Source organism: Argopecten irradians, chromosome 5 (genome assembly GCF_041381155.1).
Source record: "Argopecten irradians isolate NY chromosome 5, Ai_NY, whole genome shotgun sequence".
In the NCBI taxonomy this organism is placed as follows: Eukaryota; Metazoa; Mollusca; class Bivalvia; order Pectinida; family Pectinidae; genus Argopecten; species Argopecten irradians.
Window position 1 is genome coordinate 13,672,960 of NC_091138.1, and position 25,128 is coordinate 13,698,087.

Consider the following 25,128-nt stretch of genomic DNA (forward strand, 5'->3'; position numbering starts at 1 on the left):
TTTGGATGGTACAAAACTGACAATACCTCAAGAGTAAATTTGGTCGACATATATAACCCTAAAGACCTAGAGAAGATCTTTGATATATATATACACACAAGCTTTATTTTCCTGATATCAATACTACCAATAACCATATATTTTGTTATCCAGGTGTTGAAGTGATCCCTCTGAGAACCATCTGGCCAGCTGATCAGCTGATGGCCAGTACACAGACAGCTCCACTCTAGCTTCTATTGATGATAGCCTCAGATTACACCAGGCTCTATCAACATCCAACTCTCTAGAAAAGTACAAGTGAGCACCCCAATGTTCAGAGACTTTGGTCAAGGGCTCTTCACAGGAACTGTCTGGTCAAGATGACAAATAAGCTATCCCCCAAACAGGAAGTGGCTTGGTTAAATCGTTTTATGAATGAGTTTTGTACAGTGATGGGATTTCCATCATCATCATACTCCAAAACTATCCCAAGTACTTCATCTTCTGAGCTAGTTCTCAGGGATACAAAAATCTGCAGTGCTTCAAAGGCGTCTTTAATTAGATATAATAGATAGCAGTGTAAACAATGACAACACACAAAAGTAGGAAGTTTTAAATAATAGAGTGCTTCTCATAAATACCCTTCAATTATCTTTAAAACCCTATTAATTACAACTTTTATACCTGAAAACATCTTTTCCTGGTTTATACCAATATTACATTCCTGATGTTCAGTGACAAAGTTCATTAACAATGTTCTATAGCAATATTCTAAATGGGCATTAACAATTACAATGCTCCCAATGTTCTGTAACAATGTTCCCAATATTTTTAACAATGTTGCCAATGTAACAATGTTCCCAATGTTCTAACAATGTTCTCAATTCCATGTAACAATGTTCCCAATGTTCTCTAACAATGTTCTCAATGTTCTGTAACAATGTTCCCTATTCTATATAACAATGAACTAAATGTTCTGTAACATGTTCCCTACTCCATGTAACAATGTCCCCAATGTTTTGTAGAAATGTTCCCAATTCCTTGTAACAATGATCCAAATGTTCTGTAACATATTCCCAATTCTATATAAAAATGATCTCGATGTTCTGTAACATTTTCCCAATTCCATGTAACAATGTTCACAATGTCAGGTAACAATGTTCCCAATATTCTGTAACAATGTTCCCAATGTCATGTAACAATGTTTCCAATAATCTGTAACACTGTTCCAAATATTTTGTAAACATTCTGTAACAATGTTCCCAATTCTGTGTAACAATGTTCCCAATGTTCCCAATTTCTGTAACAATGTTCCCAATGTTCTGTAACAATGTTCCCAATGTCATGTAACAATGTTTTCAATGTTCTGTAACAATTTTCCCAATGTCAGGTAACAATGTTCCCAATGTTCTGTAACAATGTTCCCAATGTCAGATAACAATGTTCCCAATGTCAGGTAACAATGTTCCCAATGTTCTCTAACAGGCTTCCCAATGTCAGGTAACAATGTTCCCAATGTTCTGTAACAATTTTCCCAATGTTCTGTAACAATGTTCTGTAACAATGTTCCCTACTCCATGTAACAATGTCCCCAATGTTTTGTAGAAATGTTCCCAATTCCTTGTAACAATGATCAAAATGTTCTTTAACATGTTCCCTATTCCTTGTAACAATGATCCCAATGTTCTGTAACATGTTCCCAATTCCATTTAACAATGTTCCTAATGTTCTGCTAAAATGTTCCCAATGTTCTGTAACATGTTCCCAATTCCATTTAACAATGTTCCCAAAGTCAGGTAACAATGTTCCAAATGTTCTGTAACAATGTTCCCTATGCCATGTAACAATGTTCCAAATGTTCTGTAACAATGTTCCCTATGCCATGTAACAATGTTCCAAATGTTCTGTAACAATGTTCCCTATGCCATGTAACAATGTTCCAAATGTTCTGTAACAATGTTCCCTATGCCATGTAACAATGTTCCAAATGTTCTGTAACAATGTTCCCAATGCCATGTAACAATGTTCCAAATGTTCTGTAACAATGTTCCCAATGCCATGTTACACCAATGCCATGTAACAATGTTCCCACTCTGTAACAATGTTCCTAATGCCATGTAACAATGTTCCAAATGTTCTGTAACAATGTTCCCAATGCCATGTTACACCAATGCCATGTAACAATGTTCTAAATGTTCTGTAACAATGTTCCCTATGCCATGTAACAATGTTCTAAATGTTCTGTAACAATGTTCCCTATGCCATGTAACAATGTTCCAAATGTTCTGTAACAATGTTCCCAATGCTCATACATTTGGAGGTTTATAGCAATGTTTCTGGTGTTTTGAAGCAATGTTTTTGAAGTTCATGTTTCCACCACTCTCCTGTGCTGTTTTCAATGTTTTATTATATTGCTCTAAACTCTCGGTTACAACATGTCCAAGACTTTTGTAACAATCCGTCAAATAAACTGCAACAAAGTCCTTAATGCTCTGTGATAGACTCTATGCTCTTGCTATTCTGTCTGCAGTATAACATTGCAATATTCCATTTATTATTGACAAGGATACAACAAATCAATTGGTATGTACATACTATTTATTGTAGGAAGTTTCTAGGCAGTGTTCCAAGTGAACTGCTGATTACCTTGCCTGGGTGAGTGACCCCTGGACATAGCCTGTTAAACATTCTCCTCTATGTATCTATAGATCTCAGGCTCTGTAACTGTCATTGTACATTGGTGCTGCTTCCCTGCAGGTACAACTGCTGAGTCAGCTGTAATCCACATAGACTAGTCCATGTTATAGTTATATTGGGACAGTTCCAGCTATTATCATTGTTATAAAGGCACAATTAAAGTTATTGGTATCAGTTACATAGGGATGATTGGAGTTGTTGGTATCATTGTTATAGAAGGACAATTGGAATTGTGTAAGATAAGAAAGTTATAGAGGGATGATTTGAGTTGTGTAAAGTTATAGAGGGATGATTGGAGTTGTGAAAGAAAGTTATAGAGGGATGATTGGAGTTGTGTAAGAAGGTTAAAGAGAGGTAATTGGAGTTGTGTAAGAAAGTTACAGAAAGATGATTGGAGTTGTCTAAGAAAGTTAAAGAGGCTTGATTTGAGCTGTTTGAAGAACAGTTTAGATTTGTCTGTACAAAGGCTGTGTTTGAGTTTAGAAGTCCGGTTGCCAGACATTTCAACTTGCCCATCCATAGTTGGAAAGACATGTAGGTGATTGCAATTGAGCACTGTTCCTACTAGACACAAACCAAGCGTCGATTGAGAGAGAGATTCTGGATTACCTATCTACAGACCCGCGATCCCAAAGGCATTAACGAACGTTAAATATACAAATTGACATCAATTGATCTCTTGCTTTTCAATTGATTATCCCTACTTCAAGCATTTTCCTGTTCTGTTCTACGCATTTTTGATCCTTTACATATGCTGCCCAGCAAAAGGCGACTAAATTTGGGACTTTGCTTCTTTGCCAACACACCAAGGAGATCGGCGATTAAATTTCCATCCTATAACAATGAGCACTATAAATCAATTTCGCCACACATTTGACGTCACAAGTGGCACGCTTTCCAGTCATCGCTCATATTTTTAGCGTTCTGCCGAACAGCATGGATACACTTTTGTAGATCCGGCCTTCGCCTGCCACTTGCTGAAGGGTAAATTGCGCGCCACTGTGCTATATAGTTTAATATTTGTCTACTTTATCCTGCATTACTGTTCGTATCCTATTATGTAATCGTGTTCGTTTTGTATGTCCTGATAAAGGGGCAGATCGCCTCGAAAATTTGACAATTTTGTTTTGTCCACACGGTTGGAATTACTTCCTTGTCCCAAGTTTAGAAGTTATGAATAGTTAGAATTAGGGATACTTAGAATTGTTTGCAAAACGGTTAAAATTGTTGGTACGACATGTACAGTTATAGAGGCACAGTTTGAATTATGTAGATAAAAAAGCTGTAATAATTTAAAGAAGACAGATACCAAATTGTTTACCTAATCAAACTCGCAAAGTGGTTACTTTCTTTTTATATACTATTAATGTGTTTTCATAAATTGGACCATTTTTTACCAAAGAAGTGGTTAATTTTCTATACCCAATGAAATATGGTAATTTCCTTCCATAAAGTGATATTTTTTTAACCATTAAATAAGGGTATATATTCCACCCACAACACGGTATGATTTTGTGCCCACACAGCGTTATAGATCGTACAAGTCTCTGGAATGCGTTCAAGTGTGGTTTATTATAACAAGTTTGTTTATAGAGTCTGTCAGAATTGTTGCACAGCCTTGAGGCAATACATTACATAACACAGACAAAGTACCCCAAGAGATCCACACAATACAACTCAGATACAGCAGCAGCACTCCCAGCAGGTGCTTTACTACAGCTATCTTCATAATCCAGTTCACTTCATCAAATTAATCTTACATACACAGCTAGGTCGATCGTTTTTCTATTTTCATAAGATATCACTTTTATAAACCTAAATAGAAAACGGTTTTAATCTGAGAAAAAATATAAGAACATCTTTATCATAATGGGCGTGCTATATAATTCTGAGATATGAACATGACAGATTAGTACATAATCAACTTGATCTAGAAAATCACAAGAGCTAGTGTATTTACATAGGAAAGTGAAAGTAGACTACAGAAATGGCCAGAGGGGAAACAAGCCATAGAAAAACACTTTGGTAGCCATGAAACTGACTTATCAGCTTTATGTCATTAGAGAACACATCTGATGTGACCTTATCTCTGCCACAAAGTAAAATAAGCCACAGCAGACTAACCTACAGGATAACAGAGTGAACTCTACAGAATTACAGTTAAACTCTACGATTAGGTCATAACAAACTACCTCACACCTCCATCGCTGTAATCGTTGTACTGTGTTTGTTGTTTTATTGGTTTTAAAAAACTGATAATATACCCTGTGTCATGTTATCATAGTAAAGATATTTCAAATTAAAATACTAGGAAAAGGTTAAAAGGTCAAAATAATTGTAAGAAAATCGATTTTCAAGGTTTTTTTTTAACCGGATAAATAGCTGTTTGCCAATAACTCCAATCATAGAATACAAATGCTAATCTGAAAAAATAAATGTCATTTGACAGAATGCGACATGAATGAAATGCAACAAGATAAGCAATGAAACCAGCAACATAATAAATAACTCCCATTCCATAGAAGGTTCTTAAAATGAAATTTATAATTATGATGATGATCCTTATTTTGTCTGATGTGCAATATAGACATCAGAACATTATCTGATTCCTTGGACTATAATGAAGTAGACAATCAGGCTGATAATTAAGAGAAGTGTGCCACAACTGTTATGATAAGATCTAATGGGGAGTACTGCCTAGGCATAGGGAAGTGATTATAATTAGAGAGTCCAACATAAATCAGCACTAGAGTAGCCTGTCCCAGCAGGGCACCCTGAGTAGGGACTGCATGGGCACCCACTGTGGACCCCTACTGAGGCAGGGCTAGTCCTCTATCTGGTACAGGCATCTGGCGGTCAGCAGGGGCTCCTGGTCACACTGGACATGTCTGGTCAGTCAAATATTGACAATTAAATGTCCCCATCTCACCTTTTGTGACATCATGGAAATTTTGAGTATTAAGGCGAAATATTGGTGTATTTTATAAGGCTTTCCAAAATGAAGCAAAACATATCATTCTCATTTCAAAAAAATAACAGAAGCTTGAGAAAAAAACTTTGAGAATTTAACTTTTACAGAGAAAAAGAAATTTCATGAACTTTAATAGAAATTTCATATTTGTCAAGATGCTATCAATCCATTGAACTTTATTTCCAATACTAATAAACGAAACTTTTTAAACTGATAAAATCTCAAGTATAAAGTCAAATATTTATTGTGCATGGAACACATGCATGCAAGTTCTGAGTAATTTATCATTCTTTAAGATTAATCTTCATTAAAAAAATTATCTCTACATCTTTGGCCTGGATTCAAAAATCTGTAAGCACCAATTCTAGATAATCTGAGGTTTATAAGAACCTTTATTAGAACTTATGGCCTATATGTTTTGTAGTTGTATGCTGGTGATGTTAAAGTCTAAACTGTTTATTAGATCCTATGTCCTATACGTTTTGTAGTTCCATGTTGGAGATGTTTATTAGGTGTTTGGTCGAGTTGAGATAACATGCTGAGTAAGCAGACAACAACAATATTCTTTACGAGGACATCTTTGATGTGGCGGACTATATCCCCTCCTCTGTCTTGTCCCTCTGATTGAAAGACTTGTAAAAACAACAATCACCTTTACACAGAAACATGCATGTGTAAACATCCAAACCTACAGGTAGACCTGTCAAATAAATCTACAGCCAATGATGTTCCTCATATAAACCTAATAACATGGCTAATAAGCTTGCCTATTTATTTTGGGGGTTCTAAGTGAAACGATAACGTGGTCCATTCTGTTTCCATTTTCTGCCGTTATTCCATCAATAACTTTAACCTTGAAGCTCACTTTAACATAACTTTCTGCCAAAACTGTTAATGATGTCTGCCAAACATTATATATTGTGTTTCCCGAGTTCTGAGTTTCATTATTTTGTCAGTACAGTATCAACTTTCCTTTTCATTTAAACAGAAACACAAATTCATAAAACTTAATTATATTCTAATCAGGAGTTACCCAAATTATACTTCAACAGCCATAAAATTTAAAGTGAGAGTTCAAGGTACCTTAAGGTATCAGCCAAAGCATCATGTTAACCAGAAGAATTATAATGCCTCTCTTAACATTTTCATACCCAAGTTTTCAAAAATCATTAAGTGAAATGTAAAAAACTCTGAGGAAAAAATCTTTAATTAAAGCATGAAAATGTCTGTACAGATAACCGAGATAAAATCATTATTTGTTGTATGTTTAGTCAATTAACATCCTGCAATAGAACAGACCAGGTAATATATTCAAAATTCACAAAAGAGTCCAAAATGACAACATGATAAAAATCAATACTTTTGAACTGAGCATATCCACATGAAGTAACTTTAATCGATAGCCAGGACTTGACAATAGGATTTCATTAATGCAAACTGAGCAAAACTTTCCACTGTAGAATATCAAATGTTTCCATGCATATGAACAAGACCAGGATTAGGGATGTTATAGCAAATGATTTCCTGTGTATTAGGAGGGTGTCAGTGTATGGATGTCCAGTGTAATTTACTCTCCAGCCCTCTTACTGGTCAGTCTGTCATCATTACACCCTGTACATGTCCAGAACCATTACATCTAGACTGATTCTCCAACAGCTTCTCCTGGCAACCCTCCCAGTCTATCCCAAGGTCACCCTCCCACAGTTTCTAACTTCTAATTTGTATTCTACATTACTGCTTTTATTACCAAGTTCAATGGTAACATGGTAGCTAATTAAAACCATATACAATGGAACTGGGATCAATGTAGGATGCAGACATCTAAGATTCTACGATACAAATTGTAATCCTATGTAAAACATGTACTGTAGTAGATATTCAGATCTAACATGATACTGTAATTATAATAATTATTTCAGAGTTGTTCACTTTTCACAACAGAAATTATGCTATTTATTTGATTTCATTAGTGAAGGTACAATACCTGTGTGATTTTTATGAGTCTACAACATGCCCCTATATGTCAATTTTATATTTAACACATATATATACACGTATATTGTAATGTAACTTTCCATCATTTATGTACCTATAGTCCATCACTGCTAAAGATTTCCAAAGATTTATGCAATAAGACATCTGGAAAATATTTTGTGATGCAGTACCAATGACTGCTAATGATGACAATTAAATGAAATTTCTATTATCAAATTGTCCAAATCTTTTTGAAAATGAAGACCTGACTATCACTAATAAGTAGCTTTGTAAATAAACTTGTACTTACCAGTACCTCCAACTGATGGTGTTGTTGTATTCTGGACGAGACAAGTCATACTTTATCTCAGTAGTCAATAAATAGTTGAATAAATTAAATAAATTAAATAAATAAATAAATAAATAGTTCACACTTTGTTATCTACATAGTCCCCAGTTTTATGTACAATGCCTGTCCACACATATCTGACCAGCAGCAGTAGTGACAGTCTATCTCAAGTCAGCAGCCAGTCAGCTGTTTATGGACCAGCTGGGGGTCTATCAGCTGATCAGCTCTAACAAGTCAGCCCCATAGGGTACCACAACACTGATAGTCCAATGGAGTACCACCACACAGACCCTAACACTAGAGTCCAATGCCACCACACAGACCAATTTCACTAAGTCTGTAGATCAGCAGTTATAGAAATCTCAGGTCAAATGTATATTATGTAGAGGTTACAGCATCCGATTCCAGTTCTTACAATGCCCAGTTTTATATTTGATGTCCTTGGATGTCCTTTCCTTGTCTGGTCAGTATGATAGTGATGTGAATGTGATGATGACCATTGGTGACCATTTCTGACCCTTTGGTGACATGTGGGGGCTCACACACCGCTACTCCTGTCCAACCCAGCTGCCTGGCCAGGCAGACTAGCAGTGTGTACTGCTATTCCTCCTCATCAGCCAGTTCCAGGGCAGGCACCATTCTCAGAGAGAGGGGGAGCTCTTATGTGTTCTCTCTGTTAATGATAACAGCCGAGTCTGGTGGATGTGAGAGTGTGTGGCTGTGGTACAGGGGAAGGAGTCCAGTCAAGGTAAACATCCCTAATACCTATCCACCAACAGTCCAGGTGGTGTTGATTAGTCCTATGTTAGTACATACATACAACAAATAGCTCCAGCCCCTTCACCTAACCAACAAAGCCACTTCTAGCCAGGACGGGGGTTACCAAGTACACACACCCTGGTCCCTAATCCAGCCACCATCTTAGGGTGTATAGTCCAAAATATTTTTTTTAGCCTTTTGATACAGAGTTGTGGGTCTATCACCTAGACTTGGGCCAGAATTCTACCCTTTATTACAGTGTGTACCTTGGATAAAAGTCCAACCCTTCATATTACACAGCCTATAAACTTTGGCAAAAGGTCCTGCCCTTTATTACTTAGTTTAGACTTTGGCACAATGTCCAGTCAATTACTACATGACCAAGTTCAGTACTATATTATAAGGCCTAGACCTGGGTGAGAAGTCCAGCCCTTCAAATTATAGGATCATTGACTTAACAATATTTTTCATACTTTTACGTCACAAAATTTTCTTCTTTTTTTTTGTGTAAAATAACATTGGTCAACATCTTCATTCAGTGAAAAAATCTTTATTATAAGTCAAATAAACCATGAGATATATACAAAATTTCTAGAGCCCTTTATACCTTAATTCCAGGGTATGGGCAGGCAAATGTCTTATCCATCATCATAGGTCTAAGACAAGGAAAAGGAAGTCTTTTGCCTTTGAAACAGTTCTGTAAAATCCTTGCATCACCTCCCTATTTATCATAGATACCAAGCACTTTATCTCCAGTTATGTAAACTTATAAACATAATGACATATTGTGTATTTTAACCTAGAGTAAAAAGACGTAAACAACCTGTCACAAATGCACTTTGTTTTGATCTATGGAATCCAGTTTGCACTCAGTCAACCAAGCTTATGGATGCTGTCAATATTACCTACCTACTTTTTACCTATCCTACAATATATCTGACAAACAACAGCCTAGGACTATACCTAGCAGTGTCCCCCCTACCTGGCCCAGGGTGAACATGGGGTGGACACAGGAAATGGTCCAGACACGCGTCCAGATCACCATGACCATTGGTTTATTAGCCTATACCTGGTTTTATTTACACTATATACACTAATCTCTGTCCAGACTGACCACCAACAGGAAATAATGTTTTAATGTGATGTTCACTCTGCACACTAGGTTGCTAATTAGTTACTATAGAATCCTACTGCTTAGCTATCTAGGGCTGGTTTCTATCAATTATAAATAACAATATGTCCCATAAAACCAATAGGGGATGATTTGACCCAGAAAAGGTAGCCTCATCTCTTACAATATGCAAGAAGAACAAACATCCATGGTACCTTACTCTAAGTTTGTGCTAATGTTGATTAAGATAATTTTATTAAATTTTGTTTATAAAAGAGTCAAATTAATAGTAATACATGTATTGGCCCTTCTTTGAAAATTCATTCCCCAATTGAGATATATTATGAATGATTCCACTAGTCTCCATGGTAGTGGTTCAGGCTATAGACTCTGCAGCCCACTACTGAGATCACAAGTGTTTATATCTATTAGTATGGGTACTGGTAGAGTAAGCATTTAAGGTCCCCTACCACAGATTCCAGATAGTTTATCTGTCTGGAAACATAGCTAATTAAAGGTGTTTACAGAATATGCTAGACAAAAACTGACCATTCCTGAGGGGAAAATCACAGACAACATAGTTCTTCCTTGTGAAGGATGAAGTAAAGGCCATATACCTAGGAAATGGTGGTGGTGGTGATGGGAGGGGGTGTTATTATGCAATACACTGAATGTTCTAGATTAGGCTTTAATTAATCAATAGCATGGTCAAATTCATTTTTGATTTGTAAACCTGTCACTATGTATAATCAACCGAAATCTAAAGATATGACTTTGATTACATGGCATAACTCCTCATATTGTAGGCATACATTCACATCTAGCTGTTACTGTCAGGCGAGATATTTCTGGAGACTCAAAGCTCAATGTCTAGTAATATAGATGTAAATCTGGCTATAAAATCCAGGAAAATTAACTTCAAGCAAGAAAGAGAAAGGAAATGTGTATTTAAGCATTAGATTAAATACGATAATAACAGGAAGCGCAGAAAACAAAGAAGAAACGGCACCAGAACTTCAACAGGTACAGCCTTGGCTTCCATTTACATGAACAACTATAGATAATTCATAAATGTCAGTTCTAAAACACACAAAAATGAAAACATCACTTAAGTGTGCATGGATAAGTTCTTATTGTTTCGGTCAACATCTGAGGAATTCTAACAAAACTAAAATAGCAAATATATACACTTGTTTTTTATATGCATTCAGGTTTTCTGTTTCATTTGTAAAATGCACTATTGAAGTTTCTCATAAAAAACTGTTATATTTTGTTTATGCAATTAATGATATTGGATACTGTTTCTGTGAGTAAAAGACCAGATAAAGATATACACAATTTGACATTTATTAAAACAAATCCTATATTATGACACAGAGATATAGCAGTGGAATGTTGTAAACGTTCAACTCTCTCAGACAAACATTTATTAAAATTACAAAATGAACTTTGATGGGATATGTTGATAATCAATGTCAGTGAGATATGTAACACCCCGAGTTTGTATTACACATTCTATCTATTAGATACTTGGCAGGAGCTTCAGAAGATCCATCATCCTGTTGGAGATCCGGTACTGGATAGTAACATCCCCGGGAAGTTACAGAGTCGCCTCCCTCACTCAAGATGTTCCACGATTGGACAATATTTACAGGATGTTTGTAATTCTTTCATTGGCCAAAATGGAAATTTCATTGCTTTTGTTTTCCTCAAGAGTTCTGGCATGTTGATGTTAAAGACAGATTAAAATGCCATAAAAATGTTAACTTTCAGTGCATTCATATAAAATGGAAATTTTGCAAAAAAAGAGAAGCTTGTTTATTCACCATTACTTTGACGTTTTCTGTTTTTCTTTTGTTACTTGGTCAAGTGTGATGATTTTTGGATATTTTGCAGTAAAATACAAACCAATGACAGTCAAGAAGAGTGAAATATAATAAATGTATGAATATATTGTTATTTTGAGGCCTCTCATGGGTAGCTGCTGTCAACATTGTGACACACTGTAAACTAAGGGAAATAACTCTGATAAAATTTTAGTGCTGACAAGACACTTTAGCTGATTCTTTCTGATAAATTTAATTAACACATCAAAACAATCTGACATAACTCTGGGTATTGTGTAAACAATGGAAGCAAAATGCATGCAGGCATTTAAATATTTAATAAACAAGAGAATTTTCTGGGTTTTAGTTGGGTTTTTTCCCCATTTTTCAAGGTTAAGTCAATTCCTCAACACTGCTTTAATGATTTTTAAGCATGTATCCAAATTTCATCATAGTAACAATTAATATATCACCACATTGCTAATCAGAGAAATGTATGACTATGTTTCAGATTTAATCAACAAAGTGTCACAGCCCCATGAATTGTAATAGCTGTGTTTAATGTTAAGATGATTTGAGATTACCATGCCTGCCTGCACCCCCTGGTGCAATAATGCATTACTGTGCAGCATCGCGCAGCGCGTCTATAGTCACCAAACTGAAACTATGATGTAACAATCACAACAGGTTGTTTCCATCTGCCACGACTCGTCACAGCGCTTATCTTACACTTCAGAGCACATCTTGAAATCTCCTTTGTTTTTTTTTCTCTGCAGAACATCCTCGGCCCAGTAACTCATTTCCTATGTAATCGGGAGGTATAATTCCAATAGTTGTGATTCGGTAATTAAGAACCCATCTGTTAACAGTGTCTGATATTGTGGTTGACTTTTTCCTTCCCATCATTAATGCTGATATTATTTGGTAATTTACGAGCATGACAGCTGCGTCACTGAACGGTATCTCTATTACATTTAGATCTGTTACATACCAATATCAAAAGTCACATGGACGAATGGTAAAGGAGGTCTAGTCCTTGTTAAAAGCCTTTGATTACACTAATTATAGGTACAGTTAAGTGTATACCTAGGATTCTGTACTTATTAAAACACCCAAAGGTATTCCAAAATTACAAGCTCAGCTTTCTTGTAGTTAATTATTCCACATTCAATGATTAACATACCTATAATAAATACATGCAGTCAAACTTGTCTACAAAGACCACCAAAGGGACAGAGGACCACCAAAGGGACAGAGGACCACCAAAGGGACAGAATACCACCAGAAGGACAGAGGACCACAAAAGAAACAGAGGACCACCAAAGGGACAGAGGACCACCAGAGGGACAGAGGACCACCAGAGGGACAGAGGACCACCAAAGGGACAGAGGACCACCAAAGGGACAGAGGACCACCAAAGGGACAGAGGACCACCAAAGGGACAGAGGGGACAGAGGACCACCAAAGGGACAGAGGACCACCAGAGGGACAGAGGACCACCAGAGGGACAGAGGACCACCAAAGGGACAGAGGACCACCAAAGGGACAGAGGACCACCAAAGAGACAGAGGACCACCAAAGAGACAGAGGACCACCAAAGGGACAGAGGAAAATGGTCTTTATAGACTATGTGGCCTTTTTAAACATGTTTAATAGAGTTGCAATTGGTTTTTGGTGGCCTAGTAAAGCAAACAGGTTGTCTTTATACAGAGATGATTACTAAGGCAGGTTTTACTGTATTTAAAGATGCTCCACCGCTGTCAAATGGTATTTTTTCTTTATTAAAAACACAAGCAGAGGAATATGTGGTTTTTTTTCAGTTGCAATAGTTACTTAATTAACACTATTACCATCATTGAAAAGTTTGAGCTTCTAATTTTACTTCAAGATAAAAATATTAAAAATAATAAATTACATCCCCAAAAAAATTCCCTGGCACTATGTCCTATATGGAATGAAGTAATGAATGTGCTTAGACTCAGAGCAAAATAATTTGTCTTATATTATTTTTTGTGTTGATTAGACATATATACACGATTAAACACCAATTATTGTTCAAATGATGGGTATCGTTTATGCTCTGTCGGCGGTGGAGCATCTTTAACACTATATATACGTAACAAAATTGGCTTGTTACAACTACTGATAACATAACCTGGCTCTGATTTCTCAAAACTAACTAAAGTCACAAATGTTCATAGAAGTTACATCAGAAGAAAATCTAAGTTTTGATTTAGTCTTCTCTTTTGTTTTGAAAAATCAGAGCCTGATCCAATTGTTACTTAATAGAAGATTCCTAACACACTGGACAGCTATTACATGAATGGAAAGACAGTATTGATAGCATGTGTTGAACCCGAAATGTCTGTAAGAGATAAATGCCCCTAGCTGCCTACATATGACGGAACAAGATGAGAATAGACAGAATGTGACATGACAGACGAAAATCAAACAATAGGGTTGGGGGTATAAAACAACTGAATTAGTTTAAATAGAATCTGTTGTGAGTAGAAGAAACAAAGAGTAACCTTTAACCTGTTTTATTGATGTGTCATTCTTTATGATGTTGAAATGACTCCAGGGCTTAGTGATATTGACCTGATACATTGAGGCTAGGGAGGTCACATGATGTCTATCAGAACCTGCTATAGACTCTGCCAACAGTTAATGCCATTGAATACCTTGGTGAAGGTCGACATAATTTGTTACTGACCTTGTGCCAAGCTCCGTGCCAGAACTCGTGAATTAGCTCTCGACATCTGTACATCAGCTCTAAAATGAACTTACCACAAAATTTGTAAGCACACAATTATATAATTTGTATAAGTAATAAGTGGTATACCAGAAACATTTTAAGTTGATGTATGCTTTATGATTTTATTCTGATTATGATGACAATGTTGCTGTTCTTGAAAGAGATAATTCAGAACAACCATTATTGTACACATTCCACAATGTCCCTATAACTAAATACAAAGTGCAAGACAAGATAAGACATTTTTTTTTTAATTTGTCTCACAGACAATCACTTGAACACATGACGTAAGAAGACTTTGATTCTTTAAACAATAGCACCACACACAGACATTTTATCCCTTATCCCTACCAGTTGGAATAACAAGCATAGACCAAAAAGATTTTAAATGTGCGAGACAATAACATGCTATCAAGATGGACAAGTGTTTTAACTTGTAAAACAATAACAGACCAAGATTTCTTCGAATAGTTTCTTAATACACCTAACATCCACACAAAGTAAATATTGATTTAATCCTATGAATAAAATTGAAAACCTGAAAAAGACTATTTATAGTTGTGATTTTCTATTTTTGGCAGCTTTCCTAAGTGTTTCAAATCAATTTCGTGTATCTGTTTTTATGAAGGCCTTTCTAGTTCTGGTATAAAGACTGTTTACATTATTTGATAAGTTAGGGGACACATAGCTATGGGGAAAGATCTTAAACCTCCCCAACCTACTAAGTAATACAACCAGAATCTCTTTATATATCCACTATATATCCAGTAGCTGTATCTTACGAGGATAAGTTGTGTCAGTTGGAACTTCATTATAACATTGTTCAATAAAGATTCCACCCTTTAATTTAATATTAAAGCAATCATACCTATACTATTCAATTTAATAGGAATTCTTTACAGATCTTACTAGATCAAATAACATTTATACTTTCAATATGTTTTATCTTTTTGTAAAGATTTTTATGCTAGCTAGCACACCTAAGTGGTCCAATTGGTTTGCTTGAAGGACTAAATTGAAGTGCAATACTTATACTGTGACTATGGGTATTCCAACTGACTTCATCGGTCAACATCAAGTATAAGCAGAACTCTTGGTCAAAGTTTGTGAATAATGTACAAATATACCGATCTGTTGGCCAACAGGGCTGAAGTAAATATATTTTTTTGATATCAGAGATGCCATCACCCATAACTAACCTCATATGATCAAGGAGGTGTGGAATTCTGTATTATAAGTATGACATGATTCTAATATTGTGAATACCAACAATTTCTGCTGATGTTTCATGCGGATGCATTAGATTTATGATGATCTCTATTTTTGTAAAATATGCGTTCTCTTGTTCTTTGAGATTAAAGTATAATGGAAATGTGCCAGTAAATTACAGAAAACATGCAATGATCATTTAGATTATATTGTTAATATCAGTGATTATCTATAATTAATTAGCTGTCTGTACAAAGTTGTGCTACAGGGAGCGACTTTTGTCAGGAAGATAACTTTTTTAATTTTCAAATCTCAACTTATAATTACTATAATCATGATTTACTGCAAAATTTTAATAAAATATTTCCTGTCGTGATATTATAATAGAAATCCCATATAAATATATAATTCTTGTAGCCAGCCTTAGTGATATTCTTTCATCCTGGGTAATTGAACGTCAATGATATTAGTATACATGTACATCCAACTTCTGTAAAGAAATACTACTGGCTTTAATTGTTTCTGGATCACATATTAATATTATCAAATAAGCATCAATGGAAACTAATCACCATGTTTATGTAGTTTATTTTTTTTTAGCTTAAATGTGATAATTAACGTCTAGAAATTGCTTATAGACATTGAATTCTGTACACATACTGTTACGCTTTCATCAAGAAGTAATGTTATGTATTAAGTGGTGATGTTAATGAAGTTTGAGTTTTTGAGTAATGTTTCGATCATCTCCACATGAGGTTAAGTCAGTATAAAGGTCAACATCTTCCATTTTCAATTACACAAGCATGTTAAAACCAAATGACATTTTATCATGTGGGTGTAGAAATGTTGAATTGCCTATTATTTCTACCCTGCCTGGAATCTCAGTCCTCCAGATGTACAAACACTGTTGTTTGCCATGCAGAGTACGTCGTCACAGTGCAGCCAATACCAGTGTTTTTAGAGGATTCTGTGTGATATAATGGCGCTAAAAATGCCACTCCTGCTGTCCTAAATGAGCATCTAAATATACTGTTTGTCTTATGGAATTTCCGAAGATGTAGATTTCCAAGATGGCTGCCATCAAATAGGTTTTACAGTTATTGTTTTAACTGTCTATACCTGTGGAAAGGTCGGACAGCAAGAGTTGTTGGAAGATGATTGGCCTCCAGACCTTGGAAATACGTATCTCTGTAAATTATCTACTGAACAAGTGTCAGTTGTGTTACAACCATCAACACTTCAGACTTTTTAATTAAAATAATGGCTTGGTCATTACCAACATAAATCAATCATGGTATTGGTCTAGTGACTCTCTTCAGATATTTTCTTTTAAAAATACATGAATAGCTGATACTTTTGTTTGGTTGGTTGTTGATATTGCTTTGCATTTTTTAAACACCTAGGGTCATTTAAGTATGAATGTCGGTATGTTTTGGTAGGGTACAATATATTTGTGTTGTGTCTCCATGAAATAGTGGGACTCTTGCATTTTTATAGTGCTGTCTCACTGAAGCATACCATGAAAGACACCGAATAGCACACCCCACCCAGTTTCATGTTTAGCAGCCATACAAAGGATTAGCACAGACAATGCTAAAGTAAAGGAGTCCAATGAATTGCTGGACAACTGCTTCTGTTCTCCTCAATCTTACTTCCTTCTAAGAGAGCATGTTACAGACGTTTGAACGTTAACTGAAGTGACTTTGAAGGCTTTTCATTTTAACAAATCTAATATACATAAAGTTCTATATTCTAGCAATTATTACCTGGATTCTGGGGTTTTTCTCGTTTACACAAGGAACAATGATAAGAACTCCTACAATTGCCTGCAACAGTGCACATTTTTTTGCCAATTTGATTGGCTAATTTTTTTGACCAGTGAAATTCCTTGTTACATGTGTATGTAAACAGATCTAATACAGTGTTTAGATTAATAGTCTGTTTATTCAATGTACCGGCATAACTGGGCATTTGTGTCTCATAAAGTCAAAAACCTTCCCGGAAAGTACTAGAACACAAAGTAAGCAGATTTAGACCTAATGCTTTTTCCACAGAGGTAAGAAAGACTATAAATGTCAAAGTTAGACAATAAACAACTTAAGAGGTCTAAGAAATAAAGAAATCTTATAAGCAAAAACATGTTACATATAGTATCTACATCTGTGAATATTTTTTTAAAAGTACAAAAACTTGTAAACATAATTCGACATTGAAGCAGGCAATTTTTCATAGTTAAAATCTTTAATAAAAACACATGTTTTCGCTAGTGTGGTAACTTAAGTGATTAGAAGTAAGTTGAGTTCAATGAGAAGTGTGTGTTTGTTGGTTACAAGAGAAACAATTGTTTGGTATACAGGTTGGCAGTATACAATGGCCAACTTCCTGTTTTGTTTGCCAGGTACTGCTGGCTCAGTACTACATCCAACACATCTGAGTGACAGGTCGGCAGGATCAACCACATAGTTTTTCTTACTTATACCAGACTTTGAGAAACAAGTAATTAAATATGCATTAGTAAGATATTATAGCTAGTTTTTCAGAGTCGTTAAACAGTAATTAATAAATGTCAATTAAACTAATATTGAGTCAAAAATTTCAGTAAACTATTACGGTAAGTATATTTAATTTTTTTAGTTTAAAAACAAATGAAATGTCAGCTTCATTAAGGACTTCATAGGTTTTGGTGGTGGAGGAAAGCCAAAGCACTTGTGGAAAATCCATCAACCTACGTACAGTAAGTACCTAATTCTGAGTTCAAGGTCTTTCAGAAAGAATACTTTCAGAAGTTGACCACTGCATCCAGTTATCTCTACCAATCAATAGATTGTTTCCAATAAGCTAGATTTTGAGTTATTTTTGACAACAAATCCAGATTTTGCTGTTCTTCCTTTCCATTCACTAACAATATGTTTGTATGTATAGCGACTAACAAATATTCAATGGACCTGTTCATAGTCTTGTCTTATATATACTCTGGATATAAGATCCCATTGAAGAGGTAAGTGATCACAAAGGAGAGATTCCTTAGCATTCAGAATTTGGAAAATGTAAGTAAACTTTAAAAAAACAACTTGTCCACTGGTTAATCTATATCACTGTAGAACATTGGACTAGTCAAAAATAGCAGAAATAGACACTTAAAATTCTTCAACCAAAAAAACATTACATAAAAGTTACAGAAATAGATATATTTTTTTCCATGTAAAGAACCACTACTGACTTGTATCAATAAGTTAAACGGAAATCAAGAAATCTCATTTCTTCCTGTTAGAGGTGTTTGTATCTGGTGCAATACACCTTTGATAGCAGATCCTTGTATCAATCAATGTGTTATATATAGGCCTAGAGACATACAGGGGAGTAAAGACTATTTCTGGATGATGAAGAATGACAGCGTGTTGGCAGGTCAGACATGGCGATTCATTTCTACAATCCTGCCTTCTCCACAGTGACAAATCATGGCCTGATAAAGGGAGACAACTATCTCTGGAATCTGCGTGCTGTATGATACTGGGGAGTGAATTCCCCTGTACACCTGCTCACACACTGACCAAGTGATGACCTTCTGACATTTGTTATTTAATTATCACCCTGATAATAACAATGGCCTGAAACTAAGGTACACTCTTCTCAAATATTTGAAATAATTATCAAGTTTGAAGAAAACTTTGAAAAGTGAACAGAATTTCTGGTTTAACTTGGTAGGAGAAAATCTTTGTAACCTAAATGCTATCCCATTATAAGGTTTAAGATAGGGCTACTGAAACTGAGGAACATGTTTATTCTGATTCTTTGATTGGTTTCTTTTGTATTCATAGGGATTTATGAGTGATCCTGGTTCAGGGGCTTCTATGCAAACACACAAGGGTCACCAATGGAAAGTTGGTTAAGCACATTTGGTAGAACCAATAACTTATTGCAACCTTGATATTGGAAGGACATATTTGTAGATTTTAGTAGCTTTATACAGTAATTATGTGTTCAAGTTAAAATATCAAATGCTGATTCTTAATTTTTTTTCTTCGAAAAAACTGAATAATCCAAATTACATTTTCCCCCCAGAAAAACTCAACGAACGGGTTAGGTACACCCACTACTATGCATTCCTCTGTGTATTCAAACCAATACATAACAAACATCAGCGGTGCCAATGACATTTAATGTGTTGTCTATTCAACTTAATTATGGGAGATAATGGTAAGAAACACTTGTACCTAAAACTCAAGTACTTGTACCTGCCACTAGCATTTCAACACACCGAGAGCTTTTTAGCTAGGACGATGAGTTTCCTGATATTGTGATTTTTACAAAAGTACAAGACATAAGAAAGATAATTATTGAAGATAGTATAAATGAAGCCATGCTGAGTTTAGAGTAAAGCAGACCCCAGCAAACATGTAATATATAATAGCAAGCAGAGACTCATCAGAAATCACAACATGTTCCCAACGTCTGCTTTTGAATTAGTATCTTTGTTTTCTTTGGTTACTAATTTTGTATTCCCATTATATTTGAATAATGTGTTTAGATAAATCTTAATTATAACACATTGCTCTGTTATCAAAACATGTAATAAACACTAACAGTAATGAAAGCCCCATAAATAATTTCCTTTTCATTATTCAACAATTTCTAATTCTAGTATTCCCAACCTACCCTGGAGACCTTGCTTTAATATTCTTTATCTGATGTAGCTGTGATATTTTTACCTGGCAACCATCTTATAATACAAATTTAACCCTTACTTTATGGCCATCCCTTCCATGCATAATTTGTGAGTTATCATATCCTAACTTGTGAGCTATTGGACCCTTTTTGACTTGTGAGCTATTGGACTCCTGACTTGTGAGCTAGTGGAGTTCTGACTTGTGAGCTATTGGACTCATGACTTGTGAGCTATTGGACTCTTGACTTGCGAGCTATTGGACTCCTGACTTGTGAGCTATTGGATTCCTGACTTGTGAACTAATGGACTCTTGACTTGTGAACTATTGGACTCCTGACTTGTGAGCTATTGGACTCCTGACTTGTGAGCTACTGGAATCCTGACTTGTGAGCTATTGGAGTCCTGACTTGTGAGCTACTGGACTTCTGACTTGTGAGCAATTGGACTCCTGACTCGTGAGATATTGGACTCTTGACTCGTGAGCTACTGGACTCTTGACTTGTGAGCTACTGGACTCCTGACTTGTGAGCTACTGGACTCCTGACTTGTGAGCTATTGGAGTCCTGGCTTGTGAGCTACTGGACTTCTGACTTGTGAGCAATTGGACTCCTGACTCGTGAGATATTGGACTCTTGACTCGTGAGCTACTGGACTCTTGACTTGTGAGCTACTGGACTCCTGACTTGTGAGCTACTGGACTCCTGACTTATGAGCTATTAGACTACTGACTTGTGAGCTATTAGACTCCTGACTTGTGAACTATTGGACTCTTGACTTGTGAGCTACTGGACTCATGATTTGTAAGCTACTTGACTCCTGACCTGACTTGTGAGCTATTGCACTCCTGACTTGTGAGCCTGACTTGTGAGCTAATGGAGTTCTGACTTGTGAGCTATTGGAGTTATGACTTGTGAGCTATTGGAGTTCTGACTTGTGAGCTACTGGAGTTCTGACTTGTGAGCTACTGGAGTTCTGACTTGTGAGCTACTGGAGTTCTGACTTGTGAGCTACTGGAGTTCTGACTTGTGAGCTATTGGAGTTCTGACTTGTGAGCTATTGGAGTTCTGACTTGTGAGCTACTGGAGTTCTGACTTGTAAGCTACTGGACTCCTGACTCGTGAGCTACTGGACTCCTGACTTGTGAGCTACTGGAGTTCTGACTTTTGAGCTACTGGACTCATGACTTGTAAGCTACTGGACTCCTGACCTGACTTGTGAGCTATTGCACTCCTGACTTGTGAGCCTGACTTGTGAGCTACTGGAGTTCTGACTTGTGAGCTATTGGAGTTCTGACTTGTGAGCTATTGGAGATCTGACTTGTGAGCTATTGGAGTTCTGACTTGTGAGCTATTGGAGAGCCATATGAGCACAAACTCCTGTGACAATTAATCCTGATAACCTGTCCTTACTTTAACTCTTGAGTACTGCATTGACCTTGTCACCTTACTGACACAGTAAAACATAATTCCTTGCCCATAATGAAAGTGACATACAGTCATCTGCTGTGTAATGGCCACCTTATGACATCTGGGTACATGTGTCCTCAGACCTAATTATGTCTGGGTATGCGAGTCCATCCACCTTGTTCCTATTATTCCTCCCTATCTGTCTTATATTTAATATAAGTCTGTTTATATGATTTGGTCATTAGTGTATCAGCCCTATTGTTGTCTAGACAAATACTGCCTATTGCTATAATAATATTTATCTGTGCGACCATCACTATTACCTTTCTCATTTGCCACTTTCCAGATCTAGGTCATGCGACTGAATTCTGATAGAACTCAAAAATAAAGTTAAAACAACTATTGACAACCTTATGGTTCAGGCCTTCATGTTTTAGATAATCTATGTCTACCTTATAAACATACCTGTACTTTAATAAGTATAGAAATACCTACTACTTGAGGATGGCAAGCTTTCAACAATTGTTTTGATAACTTATACCAAGCACACCACGCCAATTCCTTACTTTGGCAAAGAATTCACAGAAGTAATCTTCATCTCTAGAATTTGGGAGGGATTTGAATTTCATGTTAGTAAACATGTTATCAGTCATCTAATATATTGATGCACATTGTTACACCTACCCGTCATCATAAACACATACACTTCACACTAAACACACCTCCCATCAAAATCTAATTCCATGCACATGTTTTACAGGTTACGTAGGAGCGTTGAGTGGCTACCACAGATTGTGCAGTAGAAACACCTGTGTATATCTAGGTCAGCCACTGTAGTGAGGCTGATGTGACAATATACACAGCCGCAATGGTTTGTGGCAGTGAAGGGCGCACTGTGAACACATGCAAATATGCCAGCATGTTCCAATGGTATAGCTCACATATCATGATTACATTTTGGTACATTTAAATTATGTAATTAATCCTAGATTTTGACTAACAGTTTTCTAACAGCCCAATAATTAATAACTGATGATGGTGGTTAAAACTAAGTATGTTTTGTTTTGTGTATACTAATTTATCTAAATCTTAAGTAAATTTTGAATCTTTAAGAGTTCGGAGTAAGCTGTAGCCGACACGATGTTAGTCTCTTGTAGCCAAAACGATGTTAGTCTCTTGTAGCCAACAAGATGTTAGTCTCTTGTAGCCGACACAATGTTTAAGTCTCCTGTAGCCAACACAATGTAAGTCTCCTGTAGCCAACATGATGTTAGTCTCTTGTAGCCGACACGATGCTAGTCTCTTGTAGCCGACATGATGTAAGTCTCTTGTAGCCAACACAATGTTTAAGTCTCCTGTAGCCAACACGATGTTAGTCTCTTGTAGCCGACACGATGTTAGTCTCCTGTAGCCAACATGATGTTAGTCTCTTGTAGCTGACACAATGCTAGTCTCTTGTAGCCGACATGATGTAAGTCATTTGTAGCCAACACAATGTTTAAGTCTCCTGTAGCCAACACGATGTTAGTCTCTTGTAGCCGACACGATGTTAGTCTCTTGTAGCCAACATGATGTAAGTCTCTTGTAGCCGACACGATGTTAGTCTCTTGTAGCCGACACAATGTTAGTCTCTTGTAGCCGACACGATGTTAGTCTCTTGTAGCCAACACAATGTTAGTCTCTTGTAGCCGACACAATGTAAGTCTCTTGTAGCCAACACAATGTTTAAGTCTCCTGTAGCCAACACGATGTTAGCTCAACACGATGTTAGTCTCTTGTAGCCGACACGATGTTAGTCTCTTGTAGCCCAAACGATGTAAGTCTCTTGTAGCCAACACGATGTTAGTCTCTTGTAGCCAACACAATGTTTAAGTCTCCTGTAGCCAACACAATGTTAGTCTCTTGTTGCCAACACAATGTTAGTCTCTTGTTGCCAACACAATGTTAGTCTCTTGTAGCCGACACAATGTTAGTCTCTTGTAGCCGACACGATGTAAGTCTCTTGTAGCCAACACAATGTTTAAGTCTCCTGTAGCCAACACGATGTTAGTCTCTTGTAGCCGACACGATGTTAGTCTCTTGTAGCCGACACCATGTTAGTCTCTTGTAGCCGACACGATGTAAGTCTCTTGTAGCCGACACGATGTTAGTCTCCTGTAGCCGACACGATGTTAGTCTCTTGTAGCCAACACGATGTTAGTCTCTTGTAGCCGACACAATGTTAGTCTCTTGTAGCCGACACGATGTTAGTCTCTTGTAGCAGACATGATGTTAGTCTCTTGTAGCCAACACAATGTTAGTCTCTTGTAGCCGACACAATGTTAGTCTCTTGTAGCTGACACGATGTTTAAGTCTCCTGTAGCCAAAACGATGTTAGTCTCTTGTAGCCAACACGATGTTAGTCTCTTGTAGCCGACACGATGTTAGTCTCTTGTTGCCAACATGATGTTAGTCTCTTGTAGCCGACACGATGTTAGTCTCCTGTAGCCAACACGATGTTAGTCTCTTGTAGCCGACACGATGTTAGTCTCTTGTTGCCAACATGATGTTAGTCTCTTGTAGCCGACACGATGTTAGTCTCTTGTAGCCAACACGATGTTAGTCTCTTGTAGCCGACACAATGTTAGTCTCTTGTAGCCGACACGATGTTAGTCTCTTGTAGCAGACATGATGTTAGTCTCTTGTAGCCAACACAATGTTTAAGTCTCCTGTAGCCAACACGATGTTAGTCTCCTGTAGCTGACACGATGTTTAAGTCTCCTGTAGCCAACGCCAATACGATGTTAGTCTCCAGAATCTGTTATTAGCAGGTGATGACAGATTCACTTCGATGTCTATTTTAACACTGACTAGTTATTATACTCATCTGTGAAGTGTTTATGAACGTGTTCAAAGGAACAGTTTAAGGAGTTGATCAACAAATCTAAATAACCTTTGTATTTTGATTAACCTTTAATTTTGGCTACCTACATATTTGTGAAAAAAAAAATGATTGTGTTTAATATCTTGATACAATATAAATCCCTTTGAAGTATCATACAACAAGAATGAGGTTGATTTTGACTGGAAACCAAAACTTTGACCTAGTGACCAAGAAACTTAAAAGTGTTCATATAAACTAACCATCCACTTTATAAACTTTCACTTAAAGTTCTCTTCTCAAAGTTTCACAATTTACTGAAATCTAATCCTTGAAAAGTCCTAATGAAGTCTTTTTGATATGCATTAAAAGGTGTAAATATAGCAGTATCAAGATGCATTAACAATGTAGGTTAAGTACAAATTAATGTTGATTAGTACCACATTCTAGAGATTGTGACAGAGCACAAAATTCACATTAAATTATGATGTCACAATTATCAGAAGTTCGGACTAATCGACAGAAAATCATACTTTACCAATGTTGTTTTGGTATCTTGAAATCGA

At 36.4% G+C, this 25,128-nt stretch overlaps 1 protein-coding gene and 1 long non-coding RNA gene across 7 annotated transcripts in view; one reads left to right on the plus strand and one right to left on the minus strand.

Annotated features, from left to right (window-relative positions):
- LOC138322925 (myocardin-related transcription factor B-like) overlaps positions 1–25,128 on the minus strand; it is a 95,624-nt gene that overhangs the window by 38,494 nt on the left and 32,002 nt on the right. The window contains exon 1 of one of the 6 annotated variants that reach the window (XM_069267159.1): positions 7,932–8,640. The exons of the other annotated variants lie outside the window; for them this stretch is intronic. Coding sequence (XP_069123260.1) covers positions 7,932–7,980 — 49 coding nt within the window. The 5' untranslated portion in view covers positions 7,981–8,640. Of the gene's footprint in view, positions 1–7,931; positions 8,641–25,128 lie in introns of those variants that run through there. 6 annotated transcript variants of the gene reach the window in all.
- LOC138322926 (uncharacterized) lies at positions 8,587–11,706 on the plus strand. Its single transcript, XR_011208503.1, has 3 exons — positions 8,587–8,718; positions 10,647–10,863; positions 11,367–11,706. It is a non-coding gene; the product is annotated as an uncharacterized lncRNA (long non-coding RNA).